The following is a 22,350-nucleotide window of genomic DNA, read 5'->3' as shown; positions in this document are numbered from 1 at the left end:
GCGGGTTGTGAATACATCATTTATTTAAAGAAAACACGAACTTCACTATAACCTAACAAAACAACAAAACGGAGTAGACAAACCTGGACATGCGAACTCACATATAACGCAGAACTCACGAACAGGAAAATAGACTACACAAAAGAACGATATACAAAACAAACCGAACAGTCCCGTATGGTGCGACAAACACTGACACAGGAGACAACCACCCACAACGAACACTGTGAAACAACCTACCTAAATATGACTCTCAATTAGAGGAACGCCAAACACCTGCCTCTAATTAAGAGCCATACCAGGCAACCCTAAACCAACATAGAAACAGACAACATAGAATGCCCACCCAAACTCACGTCCTGACCAACTAACACATACAACAAACTAACAGAAATAGGTCAGGAACGTGACATAACCCCCCCTTAAGGTGCGAACTCCGGGCGCACCAGCACAAAGTCTAGGGGAGGGTCTGGGTGGGCATCTGACCACGGTGGTGGCTCAGGCTCAGGGCGAGGTCCCCACCCCACCATAGTCAATCCCAGCTTACATCTCCCCCTACAAATGACCACCCTCATATTAAACCCACTAAAACTTTTGGGTAGCATCGACACAAGGGGCAGCACCGGGATAGAGGGATAGCTCAGGACAGAGGGATAGCTCAGGGCAGAGGGATAGCTCAGGACAGAGGGATAGCTCAGGACAGAGGGATAGCTCAGGACAGAGGGATAGCTCAGGACAGAGAGGTAGCTCAGGATAGAGGGGCAACTCCGGACTGAAAGGCAGCTCCGGACAGAGAGACAGCTCTGGACAGAGAGACAGCTCTGGACTGAGGGGCAGTTCTGGATAAATAGCCGCTCTGGGCTGAGGGACAGCTCATGACTGGCTGACGACTCTGGACGCTCATGGCTGGCTGACGGCTCTGGACGCTCATGGCTGGCTGACGGCTCTGGACGCTCATGGCTGGCTGACGGCTCATGGCTGGCTGACGGCTCTGGACGCTCATGGCTGGCTGACGGCTCTGGTCGCTCATGGCTTGCTGACGGCTCTGGACGCTCATGGCTGGCTGACGGCTCTGGACGCTCATGGCTGGCTGACGGCTCTGGACGCTCATGGCTGGCTGACGGCTCTGGACGCTCATGGCTGGCTGACGGCTCTGGACGCTCATGGCTCACTGACGGCTCTGGCAGATCCTGTCTGGTTGGCGGCTCTGGCAGATCCTGTCTGGTTGGCGGCTCTGGCAGATCCTGTCTGGTTGGCGGCTCTGGCAGATCCTGTCTGGTTGGCGGCTCTGGCAGATCCTGTCTGGTTGGCGGCTCTGGCAGATCCTGTCTGGTTGGCGGCTCTGGCAGATCCTGACTGACGAATGGCTCTAGCGGCTCCTGACTGACTGGCGGATCTGACGGCTCGGGACAGACGGGCGGCTCTAATGGCTCGGGAAAGACGGGCGGCTCAGACGGCGCTGGGGAGACGGATGGCTCAGATGGCGCTGGGGAGACGGATGGCTCAGATGGCGCTGGGGAGACGGATGGCTCAGATGGCGCTGCGGAGACGCATGGCTCAGATGGCGCTGCGGAGACGGATGGCTCAGATGGCGCTACGGAGACGGATGGCTCAGACTGATCCTGTCTGGCGGAAGGCTTTGGCTGCTCCTGTCTGGCGGAAGGCTCTGTAGGCTCATGGCAGACGGGCAGTTCATGCGGCGCTTGGCAGACGGACAGTTCAGGCGCCGTTGGGCAGACGGCAGACTCTGGCCGGCTGAGACGCACTGTAGGCCTGGTGCGTGGTGCCGGAACTGGAGGCACCGGACTGGAGACACGCACTTCAAGCCTAGTGCGGGGAGCAGGGACAGGGCACACTGGACTCTCAAAGCATACTATATGCCTGGTGCGTGGTACCGGCACTGGTGGCACCGGGCTGAGTGCACGCACATCGGGACGAGTACGGGGAGAAGGAACAGTGTGTACAGGGCTCTGGAGAAGCACAGGTGGCTTAGTGCGTGGTGCCGGAATTGGAGGCACCGGACTGGAGACACGCACCATAGAGAGAGTGCGTGGAGGAGGAACAGGGCTCTGGAAACGCACTGGATGCCTGGTGCGTGGTGTAGGCACTGGTGGTACTGGGCTGGGGCGGGGAGGTAGTGCCGGCAATACCAGACCGTGCAAGCGTACTGGCTCCCGCCCGCCCAGTGCGGAGAGGTGGAATAACCCGCACCGGGCTATGTAGGCGAACCGGGGACACCATGCGTAAAGCTGGTGCCATGTAAGCCGGCCCAAGGAGACGTACTGGTGGCCAGATATGTAGAGCCGGCTTCATGGCACTTGGCTCAATGCTCAATCTAGCCCTACCAGTGCGGGGAGGTGGAATAACCCGCACTGGGCTATGCACACGTACAGGAGACACCGTGCGCTCTACTGCGTAACACGGTGTCTGCCCATACTCCCGCTCTCCACGGCTAGCCTGGTAAGTGGGCGCAGGTCTCCTACCTGCCCTTGGCCCACTACCTCTTAGCCCCCACCCAAGACAATTTTGGGTGGTACTCACGGGCTTTTCGGGCTTCCGTGCTAGACGTGTCCCCTCATAACGCCGGTTCCCTTCTCCGGTTGCCTCTGCTCTCCTCAGTGCCTCCAGCTGTTCCCATGGGAGGCGATCCCTTCCAGCCAGGATCTCCTCCCATGTGTAGCAACCTTTCCCGTCCAAAACATCCTCCCAAGTCCATTCCTCCTTCTTGCGCTGTCCCTTCCTCCGATTACACCGCTGCTTGATTCTGGATTGGTGGGTGGTTCTGTAACGATAGTCCTCCTCCTCTTCATCCGAAGAGGAGGAGTAGTGATTGAACCAAGGCGCAGCGGGTTGTGAATACATAATTTATTTAAAGAAAACACGAAAACACGAACTTCACTATAACCTAACAAAACAACAAAACGGAGTAGACAAACCTGGACATGCGAACTCACATATAACGCAGAACTCACGAACAGGAAAATAGACTACACAAAAGAACGATATACAAAACAAACCGAACAGTCCCGTATGGTGCGACAAACACTGACACAGGAGACAACCACCCACAACTAACACTGTGAAACAACCTACCTAAATATGACTCTCAATTAGAGGAACGCCAAACACCTGCCTCTAATTAAGAGCCATACCAGGCAACCCTAAACCAACATAGAAACAGACAACATAGAATGCCCACCCAAACTCACGTCCTGATCAACTAACACATACAACAAACTAACAGAAATAGGTCAGGAACGTGACAATCTCCTTAAAATGTTGACATTTGGTTGTGTTGACAACCAAGCACAATTCAATATCACCTTTGCAATACAGCAAATAGCCTATTAACTTGTCGACAAGATAAGAAATTATATGTTGGATTCACGTTTCCAACTAAACCAAAAATACAAGTTAAAGAATAGGATTAAGCCAGCAGCTCAGATGAAACTATCCAAACATTAGATACATCTCCTTTAAATTATGATATTTAGTTGCTTTGTCAACCTAACAGAATTCAAAGTTACTTCTGTATTATAGAAAATAGCCTAAAGTTAAGGCTATCTTGCAAACTAAAGTAAACGTTTTTATCAGGGGCACAACTTTGGTTTTAGAAGTGGGGGGGGACATAATTATTTTTTATTTTTATCCGGTCGGATAAACACTCCAAACAGCCTACCCGACCGCTCGGCGGCGTCCACTCCTCATTTTGTATCACATTCCAATGATAAAACTGGGGGGGACAAAAATGCAATTTCAGAAGGTGGGTGTGATATGTCCCCCCGTCCCCAGTGAAAGTTTCGCCCCTGGTTTATATTTAACCTTAAAATTAGTAACTCATAGGCCACATTTTGATGTTACTGTTACTAAAAAAGCCATATTATGTAATCATAGAAAGCGTGCATGTCCAAGATAGCGTGCAAAGGTTGCAAGTCTGTGGAGATCTTCACAATATAAATATCTGTGCAGAATCTCAAACAGCATTGATCACTTGCACTTTATATTTTTAATGTAATGTCAACTACAATCCAGGTCATATGGTTGTGCTGTTAGATGAAGCACAGTGATAACACATTACGTTTTTCTATCAATACAAAATATTTGATATTGTATTCCCATTTTAACTTTGTTGTGATTTTAAATGGTTGAAAGTGCAGTGATAAAACATTTATATGAAAACTAAATCAAAAATCAGGCATTGTTTTTCCATAGTGTCACATTGGGAATTCAACAAACTTCTGGCTGTATTTTTGAGTGGGTGAATAAAGGTTGAAATCTCAGCGATCAACTGTTTCAACCAAAAATTACCCACATTTCCAAGTTGAAACGACGTGGTGTGCCCAGTGGGAAGTCTTTACAGTATCAAAGCCCATAAACTCACCCACCAACCCACTAAACCCCCAGTGTTGCTCATCTAAGCAGAGGCTTTGATTTGATCTCCTGTTATTTGTTCCTTTCATTATTGTGGTACCCAGCGGATATTGAATGTCTGAGACATCCACCTCCCGGTCGCTCAGGTTTTGGCTACATTGTGGAAAACAGAACATTTGTATGAGGTTAAGGTGTTTATATATATTTTTATTTTACTTTGAAGAAAACATTATTGGGATTAAAATGAGTAGTTTACAACCGTAGTTAAACAACAGTTTCATTTAGCAAATCAGCAAAGAAAAGTGTTCTGCTGACAAATGTTATGTCATCACTCTGGAATACTTGCAAATTAATCACAAACCGCCAGAGACAGACGACAGCTACTGCTGATGATGCGCGCACACACACACACACACACACACACACACACACACAGACAGACAGACACACACACATTTCCAGTCTCTCAGAGGAGAACAATACAAGAGGCAAAAATTGGCTTTGCATTTCTGTGCATGGAATTCTTAACTGGATTATGGTTATAGGGAATCCTGGTGGAGTCCTCGGGAGTCGGGACTCACATCTAGTAAAACAACAACATTGTTAGATAGTCATAAAGCATTCCATCCCAATCTTACAATCAACCAATTCTAATAAATGCATTGCATTCCTTAGCCACATTCAATTGCGGTTTATAATGAAGAAAACGCTTGAATGGGTACATTGTTGCAAAAAAAAAGGTCAGAGCTCACAGTTAAGAGTGTCTCCATTGTAGACCTTTACGCACAATTTAACACGCTTGGAACGGAGTGCGTTGTCCGGGTGCTAGGGTGTCCTCAATGGGTCTGATAGGATGGCTTTGCAGAGGTCTTCGTGATGGTGTTGCCGTGGTTGCACGTTTTGGAGCTCGTACTTTACGCAGGCTGTTTCATCTGTGGAATAATGTCCGCTGCTTCTCTGACAATCACCCAGGTACGAATGCATTAACGTTTGAAATGTCGGGAACTTTCAACCGCCTATGATACATTCTAAACTTGAGAACAATTTTTATCCCTTGTGTAAAAAAATGTATCAACGGAAATGTATTGACAACATTTCCACACATAGCCGAGGCTACTGTCTGCTGTCACCCTCCTCAAACCGACACCAGGCTATTGGTAGGCTGCTAGATGAAGATTCTACATTGGATATGTTTTATCGTCCTCTCAACGATGGGTCAAACTTTTAGATGCTACATCTGTTATGGAAGATTTTTACCAGACTTTCAAGAAACTTTCTCCTATATTAGTTTTTTTCCTGCTTTTATCTCGGGAATGTGTAACACATCCCAAAACATGGGGATAGCCTATAATGAGAAAATAAATGAAATCAGCAGAGATAATCATGTGATCATGTGAAGTAAGTGAATATCATTGATGACTCTTCGCTAGGCCTACAGGCTAATACAATTCCACATAAAAATACTACAGTATACAATTTAATACTACAGTACTTAATATAGAATGCTGTAGTATTCTGTAGTAAACTGCAATATACTGTAGAATACTCTACTGCACACTGGAGTATCCCTCGATTGTGTAGTGCTTACTACAGAATTTTGTAGTATACTGTAGAAAAAGATACTACACACTGTATCAATATGCTCATATACAGTTGAAGTCGGAAGTTTACATACACCTTAGCTAAATACATTTAAACTCAGTTTTTCACAATTCCTGACATTTAATCCCAGTGAACATTCCCTGTCTTTGGTCAGTTAGGATCACCACTTTACTTTAAGAATGTGAAATGCCAGAATAATAGTAGAGAGAATTATTTATTTCAGCTTTTCTTTATTTCATCACATTCCCAGTGGGCCAGAAGTGTACATACACTCAATTAGTATTTGGTAGCATTGCCTTTAAATTGTTTAACTTGGGTCAAAAGTTTTGGGTAGCCTTCCACATGCTTCCCACAATAAATTGGGTGAATTTTGGCCCATTCCTCCTGACAGATTGTCCTTCCTAATTGGCCTTCCTCATGATGCCATCTATTTTGTGAAGTGCACCAGTCCCTCCTGCAGCAAAGCACCCCCACAACATGATGCTGCCACCCCCGTGCTTCACGGTTGGGATGGTGTTCTTCGGCTTGCAAGCCTCCCCTTTTTTCCTCCAAACATAACAATGGTCATTATGGCCAATCATTTCTATTTTTGTTTCATCAGACCAGAGGACATTTCTCCAAAAAGTACGATCTTTGACCCCATGTGCAGTTGCAAACAGTAGTCAGCTTTTTTATGGCGGTTTTGGAGCAGTGGCTTCTTCCTTGCTGAGCGGCCTTTCAGGTTATGTCCATATAGGACTCGTTTTACTGTGGATATAGATACTTTTGTACCTGTTTCCTCCAGCATCTTCACAAGGTCCTTTGCTGTTGTTCTGGGATCGATTTGCACTTTTCGCACCAAAGTACGTGTCACGCCCTGACCTTAGTTATCTATGTTTTCTTCATTATTTTGGTTAGGTCAGGGTGTGACTAGGGTGGGTATGCTAGCTTTGCATTGTCTAGGGTTTTTGTAAGTCTAGGGTATGTAGGTCTAGGTGATGTGTAAGTTTATGGTGGCCTGATATGGTTGCCAATCAGAGGCAGCTGTTTATCGTTGTCTCTAATTGGGGATCATATTTAGGTAGCCATTTTCCCTTTTGTGTTCGTGGGTTCTTGTCTATGTGTAGTTGCCTGTTCAGCACTCATTTTGTATAGCTACACGGTTCGTTTTGTTATTTTGTTAGTTTTGTTCAGTGTTCATTCTTATAATAAAGAAGAATGTATGCATACCACGCTGCGCCTTGGTCTCCACCTTTTGACGGCCGTGACAGAACGTTAATCTCTAGGAGACAGAACGCGTCTCCTTCCTGAGCGGTATGACGGATGCGTGGTCCCATGGTGTTTATACTTGCGTACTATTGTTTGTACAGATGAACGTGGTACCTTCAGGCGTTTGGAAATTGCTCCCAAGGATGAACCAGACTTGTGGTGGTCTAAAAAAAAAATCTGATGTCTTTGCTTTTGATTTTACCATGATGTCAAGCAATGAGGCACTGAGTTTGAAGGTAGGCCTTGAAACACATCCACAGGTAGACCTTGAATTGACTTAAATGATGTCAATTAGCCTATCAGAAGCTTCCAAAGCCATGACATAATTTTCTGAAATTTTCCAAGCTGTTTAAAGGCACAATCAACTTAGTGTACGTAAACTTCTGGCCCACTGGAATTGTGATACAGTGAATTATAAGTTAAATAACCTGTCTGTAAACAATTGTTGAAAAAATTACTTGTGTCATGGACACAGTAGATGTCCTAACCGACTTGCCAAAACTATAGTTTGTTAACAAGAAACTTGTGGAGTGGTTGAAAAACGAGTTTTAACGACTCCAACCTAAGTGTATGTATACTTCCGACTTCAACAAGATATAATTTGCGTATGTACTGCCCATTCCCCATCCCCCCCATATCACAATTTGTGCCACTCATGACTGAAAAACCTACATGCCAAGCATATACCATATATTGTGTTCCCTACAGGTTATAGAAAAGAGCAGAATTGCTGAACCTAACTGCGCAGACCACAGTCCTACCTAAATACTGGTTATGAACAATTTGCTATTTTAATGTTGTTCAGTAAGATTCTTCAAGGAGAAAGCCCCCTCCCCCCAAAATATTATTAAAATGATAATAAAACAAAAACACGACAGTGAAATACTACAGTAAAGTTTGCAAAAACACTACAGTGGATACTATAGTTAAGTGATAATGCCTGAGAAGCCGGTGTTTGAAGGATATATTGGCACGGGTGTTATTAGGCCTGAGACGATATATATTATATATATATATTACTATATATAAATATAGTAATACTAAAGTATACTATAGTATTTTTTCATGTGGGATTTTCATACAGATGGCAATGACTTTGAAATGAAATGTGTTGAGAGACAGGAAAATGAAACATGAGTTCTACATTCAGAGTCCTCCTGACTGTTTCACATGGCCCAATGGAACCATATAATCATAATCTAATGTCCTAAAAGAATATAACTATACATTTGTGCACATGAATGGATGAATGGAATTTCTCAAGCATTCCTCTCCAAGTTGAATTTAGCTCTCCTGTGCATCCCTACCCAGGCCAGGAAACACAGTGAGGTCTGTGTGTGACAGACCTCACTCTGTTTCCCTGCCTATTAAGGGACGTTAATTTGAGAGCATGTGTATCTCGCCATGGCTGACCAAGCTCTCTTGCTGTTAATGTCCAGTGAAGATACTTTCCATTGTTATAGGTTGTGTACAGTGTATTAAAACATCTTGAGGATCCAACCTTTTTTTTCTCCAATTTTTTCCTAAAATGACATGCCCAAATCTAACTGCCTGTAGCTCAGGACGTGAAGCAAGGATATGCATATTCTTCATACCATTTGAAAGGAAACATTTTGAAGTTTGTGGAAATGTGAAATTAATGTAGGAGAATATAACATATTAGATCTGGTAAAAGATAATACAAAGAAAAATGACATGCGTTTTTTTGTTGTTATACCATCATCTTTGAAATGCAAGAGAAAGGCCGTAATGTATTATTCTAGCCCTGGCGCAATTTAGAGTTTGGCCACTAGATGGCAGCAGTGTATGTGCAAAGTTTTAGACTGATCAATGAAATATTACACATCTGTTCATAATGTTGTAAGACTGCCCAAATGTGCCTAATTGGTTTATTATTGCATTTTCAAGTTCATAATTGTGCACTCTCCTCAAACAATAACATGGTAATCTTTCACTGTAATAACTACTGTAAATTGGACAGTGCAGTTAGATTACCAATAATTAAGCTTTCTGCCCATGTCAGATATGTCTATATCCTGGGAATTGTTTTTGTTACTTACAACCTCATGCTAATCACATTAGCCTACGTTAGCTCAACCGTCCTGCGGGGGGGACACTGATCCCTTAGAGGTATAATTTCAATTGCATACTGTAGGATAAATGGTATAGTCCCTGGATGGGAGACCAGATGCTGATGGAAGTGGTGTTGGAGGGCCAGTAGGAGGCACTCTTTCCTCTGGTCTAAAAAAAATAAATATCCCAATGCCCCAGGGCATTGCCCTGTGTAGGGTGCCGTCTTTCGGATGGGACGTTAAACGGGTGTCCTGACTCTCTGAGGTCATTAAAGATCCCATGGCACTTATCGTAAGAGTAGGGGTGTTAACCCCGGTGTCCTGGCTAAATTCCCAATCTGGCCCTCAAACCATCATGGTCACCTAATAATCCCCAGTTTACAATTGGCTCATTCATCCCCCTCCTCTCCCCTGTAACTATTCCCCAGGTCGTTGCTGCAAATGAGAACGTGTTCTCAGTCAACTTACCTGGTAAAATAACGGTAAAATAAAAAAAAATAAAAAAAATAGTTATACTGAATGCATCTGTATTGTGTCATACAGGGCCACTTTACAGGGCAGTGCATTCTTTATGGGACTGTTGAGTACAACACATCTGGCCTGATCCTAGAGAACCCCAGCCATCCCTCCCTCTGCTACTTTGTGTCAGCCATCTCTGTGTCTGTGGCCATCTACTGCTTCTGCCTCACCCTCTACTGGATCTACACCAGCTGTGTGGAAGAGGAGATCAAGAGGTGAGAGACAGACTTTCCATGCCAGTAGTGTGGCAGTAAAGCAGAAATTATTTGATTTGTTGTGGACTTTCTTTACTTCCTGTCCTGCATCCCCAGGGAAAGACTGTGGCTGAATGTGACTCTGGGGGTGTGTATGAAGATATTGTTTTTCCTGGCGGTGTCAGGGTGTACCCTGAGGATCGGCAGGGACCGCCTCTGTCTGTCTGCCCTCCACAACGTGCCCTCCATAACCAGGTGAGATGGCGGCCTTCTTGTCCTGTCTTCTCCCGTATCACCTCTTTGCTCAGTGCCCTCTTGTTTCGCATACCGTATGTGAAATGTGAAATATTGTATGACGTTCTTGTTAATTTGGAAGACTTCTTTCATTTCAGTTGTGAAGAAGCTGAGAATAAAACCTGGGTCAGTCCCTACAATGGAAATCAGTTCTACACGGGATTGTATAATGCAGAGGTCTGTCCTGACACTGTGCATATCATAATATTAACGAACACATCAAAACGTTATTGCCTTATCAGACCACAAAAAAACACAGATCATGTGTTGACATTGTTATTTAAACCCATGTATTTTATTCTTCATCTCTGCACTCTTCTTTTGTCTTTCCCAGAAGTCTGTGTGGGTGAACTTCTTCTTCTGGGTGCAGATCGTGGTGGTGGTGTTTGTCCAGAAACGTCAGGGGTTAGGCTCAAGGTCAGAATGGAGCGTGTCTGAAACAGAGCCCTTGTTCCACCGTCCTGTCTGACCCCACCGACCACACCAAGCCACATGGTTACCATAATGGTTGTGTTCCTCTGCTCAGACGTTGCTGACGCATGCCAGATCTTACAACGCCTACATAGGTATTTTACGGATCTGCTAACCATATGTTTTAGCATGTTATAGTAATCTGGTGCCCAACGGCACAGTTGATGACGTGGCACACAACCATTAGTTGACGCATGCAACGTCTGAGCAGGGAAACACGACCAATGTGTCCTTGCATCCAGGTCGCTGCATGCAACAACCTAGTTTTGTCCCAAGCTCAAGACAGGGATAACAGTGGGTTATAAAACCGGATGTACTCAATTATTGATAATGTCATTAGATTCCACTGCAGTATGAAATAGCCTACCATACACATTTTACTTAATTAGGCTGAATTGGCCCCAACTCTGTCATTTGGATAAGTACTTTTACTGAATATGAAACTAAGATTCCTTTTGATAAAGCCACACAGTACTGACATTAAAGGCATTACAACATCTAATTTAGGCCAGCAATGGTGCGCCCTAACTACAATGTGTTTTCCCTTTGGAATAGTACAATTAACATTGGAGATAACTTCTTCCATTTTTGTATACTTATCAGTTTAACCAATTAGTTACACAATTCAGTCACTTCCTGTTAGGTAAAATGACCTGCTCAATGTATACTGATTGATGTAACAGCTGTGAAAGTCAAACATTTCATGTGTTTTTCATGTGTTTTTGTCAGAACAAAATCTCTGTCATTGCTCAAATCTTTATTGATTATGAAGTCATTATTAATGAAGTACAGTTACATTGTTACTAGTTATTTTCTAGTACTGAATATGAGTTACCATGGGAACATTTTATGAGAAAAAGGTTTGCAAATAAATAAAAAATATTGTTCCATATTCACTCCATCACAACCTTTATAAATGGCATTAACTACAGTAAGTCTCCATTCCCAACCACTGACACATAAAATAAATGTTTTGTCATACTCATGGTATACGGTCTGATATAAGACGGCTATCAGCCAATCAGCGTTCAGGGCTCGACCCACCCAGTTTATAAATGGCATTAACTACAATAAGTCTCCATTCCCAACCACTGCCACATTCTGTCCCTCCTCTCACCACCAATCCTCCCCTCTCCTCTCTGCCCTCTTCTTCACTCTCTCTTTCTCTCAATCTCTTACAGTTGCTTGCTGAGTTTGCAAGCTTGTCTTTCTTTTGCTTCAATGACGGCCTTGGTGTCCAGGAGCTGCTCCAGCTGCCTGCGTTTGTTAAACATGTCTAGCTTTGCTGTTTCTATCTGCTGACCCAGGCCCTCCCCCCTCTGCTGAGCTATCACTAGGGCCAACTGTGTGCTCTGCTCATGGCACTCGGCCCTTGGCCGCGTTGCCTCTGCCAACAGGCTCTACATGTTGTTTAAAACGGAATTCACCTGCTCCTGAGACACTGTACGAGCTGGGGAAAAGTAAAATATTGAAGGGAAAATCACTGAGGATACACACACACAGACACTGATCTGGCAACAACCAAAGTAGAGCATAAAACATCCTACTTGGATTTGCACTGAGGTATAGCCTAGTGATTCAACACTATCTGAAAACCACTAAATAGCTATAAACACTGAAATGTTCATGACAGCAGCATCAGTCTGATTCATCAGCCCATGAGACGTCTGCAGGTAGCTTACTGTGTAGCTTATCTCTCCCCAGTGCTAGTAACGTCAGCTAACACATTTCAAACACTCAGACACATTTTCAACCCCAAAAGGACAGTTTTACATTTGGCGTCATAAGTGAAGCCAAAGTCATTTCTGGATAATACGTTGCATGTGACAATAAAACATATGTAATTGTAACTACCTGCATAATAACATTGTGGTTACCAAAGTTATTGCACAACTGCATAGTACCACGTTTTGCTTTCAGAGTTTAAACACTTTGCTCTGATTTATACAAACTCATAATACTGAATGTATGTCTATAAACTTGGAAGGGCCACTTACCAGTGTGAAAATGGTCCCATCTGAAAAAAGGAACATGTGCTGCAGCAGTTTCTTCTCTCCTCTTCACCTGAATGGTTTGTACCTATACTTACCAATTACTGGTAGATTCCCATGCAGCTGATGTGCAGACTCTCATTTGTCATATGAAATGTGACGGGTGCTTAGCCCTTTAAAACGAGCTTAGGGTCGGAGGGAGGGAGAGTAGGAGCCAAATGAAATGAGATTGGTTGCTTTGCTTGCATGCAGACAGTCATGCATGGATGTAGTGAGAACCAAAACCAACACTTCTAATTCTTTAAAAAAGATATATAAATCTGGTTACAATATGTAGGTACAACAACACTGGTTACAACAACAGTAACGGTAGACCTGATGCTATTTCAAACAGTTACTGTACTTGTCACTAGAGGGAGATGTTATTTCCCATATACACCGGTAGTTTAAAAAAGATTGCACTGTGATTCTCAGTTAATATAGAGAGCATTACTATCAGTTATCAGAACATGTAGATATATCCAGACTTACTTTATTAGTGCGCTTCTGTACCACCAACACCATCATCATGTTCATCAACAACAATTGGAATTTGTACTGGTAACACATTAGATACAGCAGAATGAATACACACAGGACTCTTTTCAAGATAAGGTGTGGTTTTAGAGTGTTGATGGGATTGAGTTGAGCCACCCAACACATTTAGTTGTTCCGTACCTCTGTCCTCGACCCTGTCAATATCTTCATACTTGTAAATGTTTACATGGCCATTCTTTGAAATGTCGGTCCACATTCACGACCATTTATCGCTTTATTGTTATTATTGTGCTGAATAATTTGTGCACCTACTGGCTATCTACGTATGCTGATGTATAGAAGTGTGTCTTAGCATGCTCGGTTTTAGGCTCTGGTCCCAAGCCTTCCGAGCATCGATCACATATGGTGCTCCTAATGGCATCAGCTGAGCGAGGGGTGGGGGGTTGGGGTAGTGTGAGTGTTAGTGTGAGGATGTACTCTACTGCATTAAATCCATACTTGATCATGATGTATAATTACAACAGTGGGCAGAACTGAGACATGGGAAAACCCCTTTTGAATTGTGGTGAAGGGCAAATTGCAGAGAGGGATTTTTTATCTATTAAAGAGATAATCTTAAAAGCATAAAGTGGGACAATTGTGCACTTAACTCTTAAAAGATGATTTACTATATCTCTGATGTCATATCATGGACAATATTGTTGGCCTCTCGATCTGCATGTTCTCGAGGAAGGCGAGTAGGTGACATAAGCCTCATCACTACTAGTGTATTGGCTAAATTGATTATTTGTTTTACATCTAAAAGTAATATCAAATCTTATTACAATACTCTCTTTGTGGAATGGTAATACTCTCTTTGTGGAATGGTAATACTCTTTGTGGAATGGTAATACTCTCTTTGTGGAATGGGACTACTCTCTTTGTGGAATGGTAATATTCTCTTTGTGGAATGGTAATACTCTCTTTGTGGAATGGGACTACTCTCTTTGTGGAATGGTAATACTCTCTTTGTGGAATGGCAATACTCTCTTTGTGGAATGGTAATACTCTCTTTGTGGAATGGTAATACTCTCTTTGTGGAATGGTAATACTCTCTTTGTGGAATGGTAATACTCTCTTTGTGGAATGGTAATACTCTCTTTGTGGAATGGTAATACTCTCTTTGTGGAATGGCAATTGCTTATTTTTTTATTGGCATTAGAGTTTTGCTCTGCATCTAACAGGGAGTTCTGTAAGTTTACACATTATACAGTGCCCCTTGAATTAATCTAATAGCTTGGTGAAAAATGAACTACTCCTGATGTTAAGTGCTAACTCAGCAGCTCCTTGATACTTCCATACATTCATGAACAAAGATACAAAGCGATTGTTGTTCATTGTGGACAATGGGACACACATATTACAGTCTCTTTAGGAAGAGCAACTACATAACTGTCATTTAATCTACTGTGACACAATCGTTTTGTTTCCCTACACATTTTTCACATACAGTACTGCTTTCTCGCAGGTCTGGAAACCATGATTTTTCCATTTGTTTTCTTTCTCCTTCCTTACCCCTCTCTTTAACAACCCTTTCGATATCGCCACACGTTCTTCCTCCGTCCCTGTTTTCTTCTCCTCCCCTCTCTCTAATTTCTTGCATCATCCTGAGCAGATTTGCATATCTACTCTACTGTACATCACCTTTGCCAATCACAGTGACTATCCTGCATCAAGGTCCTCCCCTCCATGACAGCTCTCCTCACCATGGACAATCAACACAGGCAAGTGGAGAGCTTCCTGATAAGCTGGTGGTGTCTCTGTCACACGGGCCACTCCCTGCATGATCTCGGTCCTCACTCTCTCTAGTTCCTGCTCTCTATCCTCCTCTAGCTGCAGACTATTCTCGTCCTCTTCATATCCTTCTGACTCCAGGACCCCTCTGCTTTCTTCATTAGCCCGGCGGAGGCCCAGTCCCAGAAACCCACCACCTTCATCCCCTCTACTCCCCATCCCTGCACCAAGGCTCCGGGAGTGAAACAGGCAGGCCTGGCGCATCGTGTGCAAACGGCCCAGAGATAATCCACTGCGGCTGAGGGCTAACCTTCCTCCTCCCATCCTTCCCACTGTCCCATATGTCAAAGATCCTGCCCCCATTACCACATTTCCCCTGACTCGCGAGGGGAGCGAGGAGCTGCTGGTGGACCTGCAGCAGCGAGGGCAGCTCTGTAGGACGTAGCTGGAGCTCCGCCTCATAGGAACATGTGTTGTCCCGGTAAACGCAGAGGGCAATGAGGTTGTGTTATTGGTGTTCAGGTCCATCAGCAAGGCCTCGGAGTAACTGGGCACCATCTGCTGGTTACAGCGAATGTGCCACTCCAGTTCAGTGATGTCCACAGTGTTGACCCTCGATATGACACGTAATCTGGGGCCACCGCGTTGCCCATTCTCCTGGCCTAAGCGGTAGTTGCCCATCTCAGTGCTGTCATTGTCATTGACTTCCTCGTTCTCACCAAACAGCTTCTCCACATGGTAGTGAACATACGCCGTACGGTACTCCGACACCACACGTAGTGGCCAGGACAACATCAGGGCTGAGATCAGCCAATACATGCGCCGCCGAGAGAACCAGGGCGGCCACGCCGGGTCAGGAAAGGCCAGCATGTGCTCACGGAAGTCCACGTTCTTCAGGTGCATGCCCTCCCGTGCCTCCATGTAGTCATCCAGACCCTCGTTCTCTGCGAAGAAGCGTGCGCGCTGAGTGAGGTAGGCGGCCTCGGCATGGGCACTGGCAAAGCTGAAACACTTGGTGAAACGAAGGCGTACGGCCGGATGCTCCAGAAGGCCAAGCAGCTCCTTGGATACATCCTTTACACCATGTTGAGCATAGTCAAATTCAGAGCTGCCTGCGTGTGTGTTGACCCGCTCATGGTACACCTGTGTGGTGGTGTAAGCGTCACCATTGCGGTATCGAGTCACCTGCCGTGTCCGTCTCACATAGTGATAGCTGATGGCCTTCCACCAGATACAGGGCATGGCCTGCTGCAGCCTCTGGACCCTGTTGTACACCTTGCTGATCCTGACCCGGGCCAGAGAGGATGTTTTAGAGAAGCAGTGCCAGCACTCCACCAGGTAGACCAGGTACAGCATGATCAGGAAGGCCACCGGGATGTAGACGTAGCCGTTGGAGCAGGGGCTGTCATGGTAGAGGCGGGCGCGGACGCCGTAGTAGAGGCCGTGTTCATCGGCAGCCATGACGGTGACACGGGAGAAGGAGCACCATCCCAGTGTGGCGAAACAGCCGAACATCAGCAGCGTGAGGAGCAGGCACTTCCAGTGGGACTCTCGGCATAGGGACCCGGGAAGGGACTGTTTACAGGGACGCTGCTACGGGGGGAAGGGATAAGAGACAAGGTAAAGCGAATGGTGGGGGGATGGAGGGTTGGGTACAAATATGAGAAGAAATTCGGTTTAGATTTTATAAATGAGTAAGGTAACCGAGATTAAGTGATGGGATCAGGAGCACAGGTTTAAAGTTGGGCAAAGGAAGGGATGTGAAAGTGGAAAGGACATTGAAAAAATGATGGCGTAAGTGGTGGGAATGGGGTTATAATGATGATAAAACATCAAACATTATGACTTGTATGAGGGGTGATAAAAAGGAGAGGAACAGGATTGAAGGACATACAATGGGAGAGGCAAAACAAAAAACAAGGAAGGGATTTTAAAACTGGATTTTTCTGCAAGAAACAGAAACAGAAAAAACAGAACACATATTAAGTGTATTCCATAAGAATACAGATGATTGGGCATCGATCAAAATGCATTTTATGTCAAACAACATTAATAAACATCAATGTTGTCCTCTCATGCTCCCCTGCTCGTCCAGAGATGGACCATTCCAGTCTCTTGAGGCATGGACACATTTCCAGGCAGAGTGAAACCCAAACCATGCAGCCCCTTTTAAACACTTGGTTTTAGTGGACACTGGATGAGGCTGATGCTTTTAGACCTCATCAACAGAGAGAAAGAAGGAGAGTGCGTTCAGCTTTCTTTTGCCAGTGGAGGTTAGTGGTACTGTGGTCATTCATACTCCACATGGGAGGATGCACATGGACAGTGAGCAAAGTGGAAGAGCGAAACATGCAGCAACACTACTGGCCACACAAAGAGCATTGAAAATAACCAAAAGGCAAACAAAGACAGAGATACAGATAGATAAGAGCTGAGCTCAGCGTATCTGTCTATCTGCTTCATTCTTTTAAGCAGTCAAATGTGCCTCTCGCAGCCATGACAGTGCCCTTGCAGGGAAGGTTTGTTTTCCTAAAAGGCAGGCTGCTATCCAAGCGGTAGCTCCGAGGAGGTGTGTTCCTGCTGGCAGAGTTACAGGGGTTTCATTGTGCCTGCATTACAAGGACAAGGGAGCACACTGAGTGAAAGGGAGAGACCATTTAAGTTCACCATGACCTTAGTGCCTCACTTATTACAGATGTTGTGTGTGTCTATCTATAATAATGATGGGCCAACTCTGCACTCATCCCCCACTTAAAGCCATTTAGAGAGAAAGAGATGAAGAGAGGGGGAGTGAATGAGAGAGGGATGGGCAGTTTACTATACACGATGTTTGATAATGGTCAGGGCTAGGAACATCATGCTTTTTCCACTGTGCTATTTCTCTCCCACTTGATCGCTTTTCCTTCCACTCCTTACTGACATTAGCACTATGAAACTACTTCTGTAGAATATTATTCACCTATCAACTATCAAAGCAAGTAGCCTAAATGACAACCTGGACATATGGGTAGACGTAACATAGTAAACGAAAATCTGTCACACTCAAATTAGTATGGTATGTTACATTTGGTATGGTATGTATTAATTTCTGGATGTCCATCATCCATTTTGTATGTTATGTTAAGAATCACAATTTGTTGTGGCTAACGTTAGCTAGGTGGCAAGGTTAGGGTTAGCTAACATGCTAAGTAGTTGCAAAAGTTGCTAAGTTTTCCGTGATGAGATTCGAACACGCAACCTTTGGATTGCTAGATTTATATGCCACCGACCCCCCAATCTATCCAACCAACCACCCACACACCCCCCTTTTGTTTTTGCCTTAAGTAACCTTTTGTCTTTTGTAACTATACCAAACAGTAACATATCGTACTAATTTGAGTGTCCTGGATTTTTGTTTACTATGTTACATCTAGTCTATGAGACAAGCCTAAAAATGAAGAATGGTACCTGGCAGATCAATACAGAAGAGAGACAGAGTGAAGTATTTTCTTGTTATAGAAATAAATCCCCCCAAATGTAACATATCCTGATGCAACAACAGAAAGGTAGAGAAGATAGATTTACGTAGGTAAATATAGAGCATTTCAGTTTCACTCAACCGTTGTAAATGATTTATCAAGCCTAAGAACTACTGGCCCGAGAGACAGTTTTATTGGGAATGGCTCTCAGATTAGAGGCGAGCAGTAACATAATGTGAGTTTGTGTGTGTATAAATTAAAGTAGGTGAGCCTGTAGTCTGAAATTCTTTACTCTACTACATCAGAATACAATTATTCTCAAAGTATGTGGAAGGAAACTGACCATAGACGGCTGCAAACACAACAGAAGACACACAGCTCAATGTGGTTTGACCCAACAGGGTCGTTTTCAATTTGTAGTGATACTACAGACCTCCCTCCCTACTTTGTTTTTGTGTGTGTGTGTAGGGGCCTGGCTTCCCCTGCCTTACCATCACTTTGAGATGAAGGGCAAAGCAGAGGAAGGGAAAATGGAGAGATGGCCTGCACACAGTTATGCATGCACATCTCTCTACTTGTCTCTAACCCCACAACATTCAATAGAGCACAAAGGCCCCTCAAGTAAAAATGTAAACCCCCCCCCCCCCAAAAAAAAAATCACATTACCACACACAGAATTGTGCTGATTTACCCTGACAGGACATCTTGACATCAGATGTGCAAATATCAGCCATGCTCATGGGAAAGTAAGGCATTATAACATGAGACATGTTGCTTATGTAAACAGGAACACTTAAGAGCATTGGTATGGTTGTGTCAGTATAATACAATCATCATCAAAACTCAATAGTGCTCTCCACCATCTCTGTCTCTCTCTTATCGATCACCCTGTAACATAGGATCTGAGGTTATAGCTCAGCAACTCTGACTACTACTCAGACCATAATTAGCGATCTTAGACTATAATGTGGACTGATGCTATACCTTTCATTGTAATAAGTAATCCCCAGAGAAGATAAGTCTCCTAATCATGATTATGAGGAGTTGAATATCAATCCGTTGTATGTGGCATTCATATCCCGGTACAGGCAAATAGATGAGCTCAGTCGTTCACCTCCACTTCGACTGCAATGCAGTTGCGTCCCTCCATTAGCAAGGGGTGACTCTTCAAATAACCTTGTAAAATACACGCAGTAAAAAAAGGAACGTGACTGGAACTACTGTAAAAATTAAGAACTACTGTAAAAACCAGCGGGACTCTGATACAACTCTGACCCACCAGAGATGCAGAGGTCTGTTTGTGCTCAACATGTTGGTTAGTAAGAGGATAACTGTGAGCTGCCCTGATTACAGTAGAGTGGTAACTGAGGTCGAGTAACCAATTAGCTTGAGCTTTCCACGCAGTGCAGGCCTAATATGATAGGCCTAATATGATATGAATTAAATATTCCTGCAATCGCGCATTCTATATGGGTCTGTAAATGTTCATTTTATTAGCCTGTATTAAAGTAGCCTATGCAGTAGTTCCGTCCCACAACTAGGCACTACGCATCTGTAAACAACACAGTCAAATTCAGAATCGTTAATATAGATGCTAATATAAATGCCTAGTTGCGAGAGGAAGCTACCTATGCACTAGCGTCCAACAATACACAATTACACACACAGGAGCGCGCGCGCGCGAGCACACACATATACACTCACACACACTTCCCAAACAACCTAACCTATACTAATGCTCTACCTCTTCTCTTCTGCCCCCGTTCAGTAAGGGCGCTTCTCCGGTAACGTTCACCGCAGGCATTCTTTTGTTCCTCACAAGCTACGATTTGACCGTGAGCATCGGGATCTGTCCGAGACTCCGACAATCAGGGGGTCCAGAGTCGGGACCGCCCCGCATGACAACTCAAGCCCCATGTATGAATACGATCCTCCAAAAGCAAACGTCTTCCGAGCATGAAGCATCCCTCCTGCCAGGTTATTACCGCACCTCCTACCATTGCCCCAACGGCTTGATTCGATCCTGTCCTACGGGTCTTGTCACACGATCGCGGGACAGTGAAAAACAAAAACAATTTTCAGGTGTTGTTTCTCGGGTGTCCGTTAAGTCACCAGTGCCACATGTGGGTGTTGTTAATTTATTGCTGTCGCCTATCCTACTTCTCCACAGTAGCCTTCTCTGTACTAGTTCCATTGGGTCACTCCATTGGCGCCAACATGGACTATCGAGCGGGGGAACAATGATTATTTGATAGGCAATTTAGGCTATACCTTCTGATGCAGCTACATCGGTTAAGTGCGATAGCATACCACGCCATTTATCCGTAAATATATCTTCATCCCACCATTCAGAAATCATGTTCGCCAGATAATTTTGCCCTCCTCCCTTCTTGCTTTTGGTTCATGTGTTTATCCCGTGTTCACCTGCACATTTCATCGTCGATGGTTAGAGCTGACGTCACCCAGTTACGAGACATAGCCTACCGGTAAGCACGCATCATCTTCTTAAATGCCTACATAAATGCAACATTTTAATTAGGCCTAGTTCGAGTGGCTATATCATAGCCTAGATATTGTGCGCTTGATGTGCGCCGGTGAGCAAATCCTCCTTGTACATTGGAACGGTCTGATGAACTTTGCCCATCGCTCTATTCACCTACATTTCACAATCACTAGTTCCATGGGAATGGTCAACCTCCAGTTGAGTTGAGGTTTAGGTCTTAGATAATGTTTTGAACCAAATGCATGATACTGACTGTAACTCCTTATCTAAAGCTTCAGTGAACTCACTGCCTTTGGGTGATGACATGTATTTTGTGGAATCATCTGCATAAATAGTAACTTGTGTAAGACCAGTGGCAAATCATTTGTAAAAATAACGGCCCAAAACAACTCCTCAATCTACACACAATACTGCATAATGATAAAGTGAAAACTGTTTTTTTTTACATTTTCACAAATGTATTACAAATTAAAAACAGTAATACCTTATTTACGTACAGTACCAGTGAAAAGTTTGGACACACCTACTCATTCCAGGGTTTTTCTTTATTTGTACTATTTTCTACATTGTAGAATAATAGCGAAGACATCAAAAATATGAAATAACACATATGGAATCATGTAGAAACCAGAAAAGGGTTAAACAAATCAAAATATATTTTATATTTGAGATTCTTCAAACTAGCCAGCCTTTGCCTTGATGACAGCTCTCAACCAGCTTCATGAGGTAGTCACCTGGAATGCATTTCAATTAACAGGTGTGCCTTGTTAAAACCTTGTCACAGTTGTGATGTGACAAGGTAGGGTTGGTATACAGAAGAGAGCCCTAATGGGTAAAAGACCAAGTCCATATTATGGCAAGAACAGCTCAAATAGTCTCCCGGGTGGCGCAGTGGTCTAGGGCACTGCATCGCAGTGCTAACTGCGCCACCAGAGTCTCTGGGTTCGCGCCCAGGCTCTGTCGCAGCCGGCCGCGACCGGGAGGTCCGTGGGGCGACGCACAATTGGCATAGCGTCGTCCGGGGTAGGGAGGGTTTGGCCGGTAGGGATATCCTTGTCTCATCGCGCTCCAGCGACTCCTGTGGCGGGCCGGGCGCAGTGCGCGCCAGCCAAGGGGGCCAGGTACACGGTGTTTCCTCCGACACATTGGTGCGGCTGGCTTCCGGGTTGGAGGCGCGCTGTGTTAAGAAGCAGTACGGCTGGTTGGGTTGTGCTTCGGAGGACGCATGGCTTTCGACCTTCGTCTCTCCCGAGCCCGTACGGGAGTTGTAGCGATGAGACAAGGTAGTAATTACTAGCGATTGGATACCACGAAAAT

At 44.5% G+C, this 22,350-nt stretch overlaps 2 protein-coding genes across 3 annotated transcripts; one reads left to right on the top strand and one right to left on the bottom strand.

Moving 5' to 3' along the window:
- Nucleotides 1–5,195: 5,195 nt before the first annotated feature.
- On the top strand, nucleotides 5,196–11,383 carry tmem179bb (transmembrane protein 179Bb). Its single transcript, XM_055943211.1, has 5 exons — nucleotides 5,196–5,343; nucleotides 9,837–10,027; nucleotides 10,124–10,261; nucleotides 10,399–10,477; nucleotides 10,635–11,383. The coding sequence occupies exons 1-5, from the start codon at nucleotides 5,248–5,250 to the stop codon at nucleotides 10,767–10,769; spliced, it is 639 nt and encodes a 212-aa protein (XP_055799186.1). The 5' UTR covers nucleotides 5,196–5,247; the 3' UTR covers nucleotides 10,770–11,383.
- A 1,895-nt stretch (nucleotides 11,384–13,278) lies between these two features.
- Nucleotides 13,279–21,322, bottom strand: LOC129868887 (transmembrane protein 151B-like). Of its 2 annotated transcripts, none has more exons than XM_055943210.1 (2): nucleotides 20,275–21,171; nucleotides 13,279–16,665 (listed from the first exon to the last, which is right to left on the bottom strand). In XM_055943210.1, exons 1-2 carry the CDS (start codon nucleotides 20,332–20,334, stop codon nucleotides 15,001–15,003), a joined length of 1,725 nt encoding a protein of 574 aa, XP_055799185.1. In that variant the 5' UTR covers nucleotides 20,335–21,171; the 3' UTR covers nucleotides 13,279–15,000. The 2 variants fall into 2 exon arrangements, 1 of the variants encoding a protein (XP_055799185.1); XR_008761831.1 differs by having other exon boundaries at nucleotides 16,572–17,018; nucleotides 20,275–21,322.
- Between the last annotated feature and the right edge of the window lie 1,028 nt (nucleotides 21,323–22,350).

This window comes from Salvelinus fontinalis, chromosome 13 (assembly GCF_029448725.1).
Source record: "Salvelinus fontinalis isolate EN_2023a chromosome 13, ASM2944872v1, whole genome shotgun sequence".
NCBI classification, from domain to species: Eukaryota; Metazoa; Chordata; class Actinopteri; order Salmoniformes; family Salmonidae; genus Salvelinus; species Salvelinus fontinalis.
The sequence above is the reverse complement of the archived record's forward strand: the minus strand, read 5'-3'. Positions and strand labels throughout refer to the sequence as shown.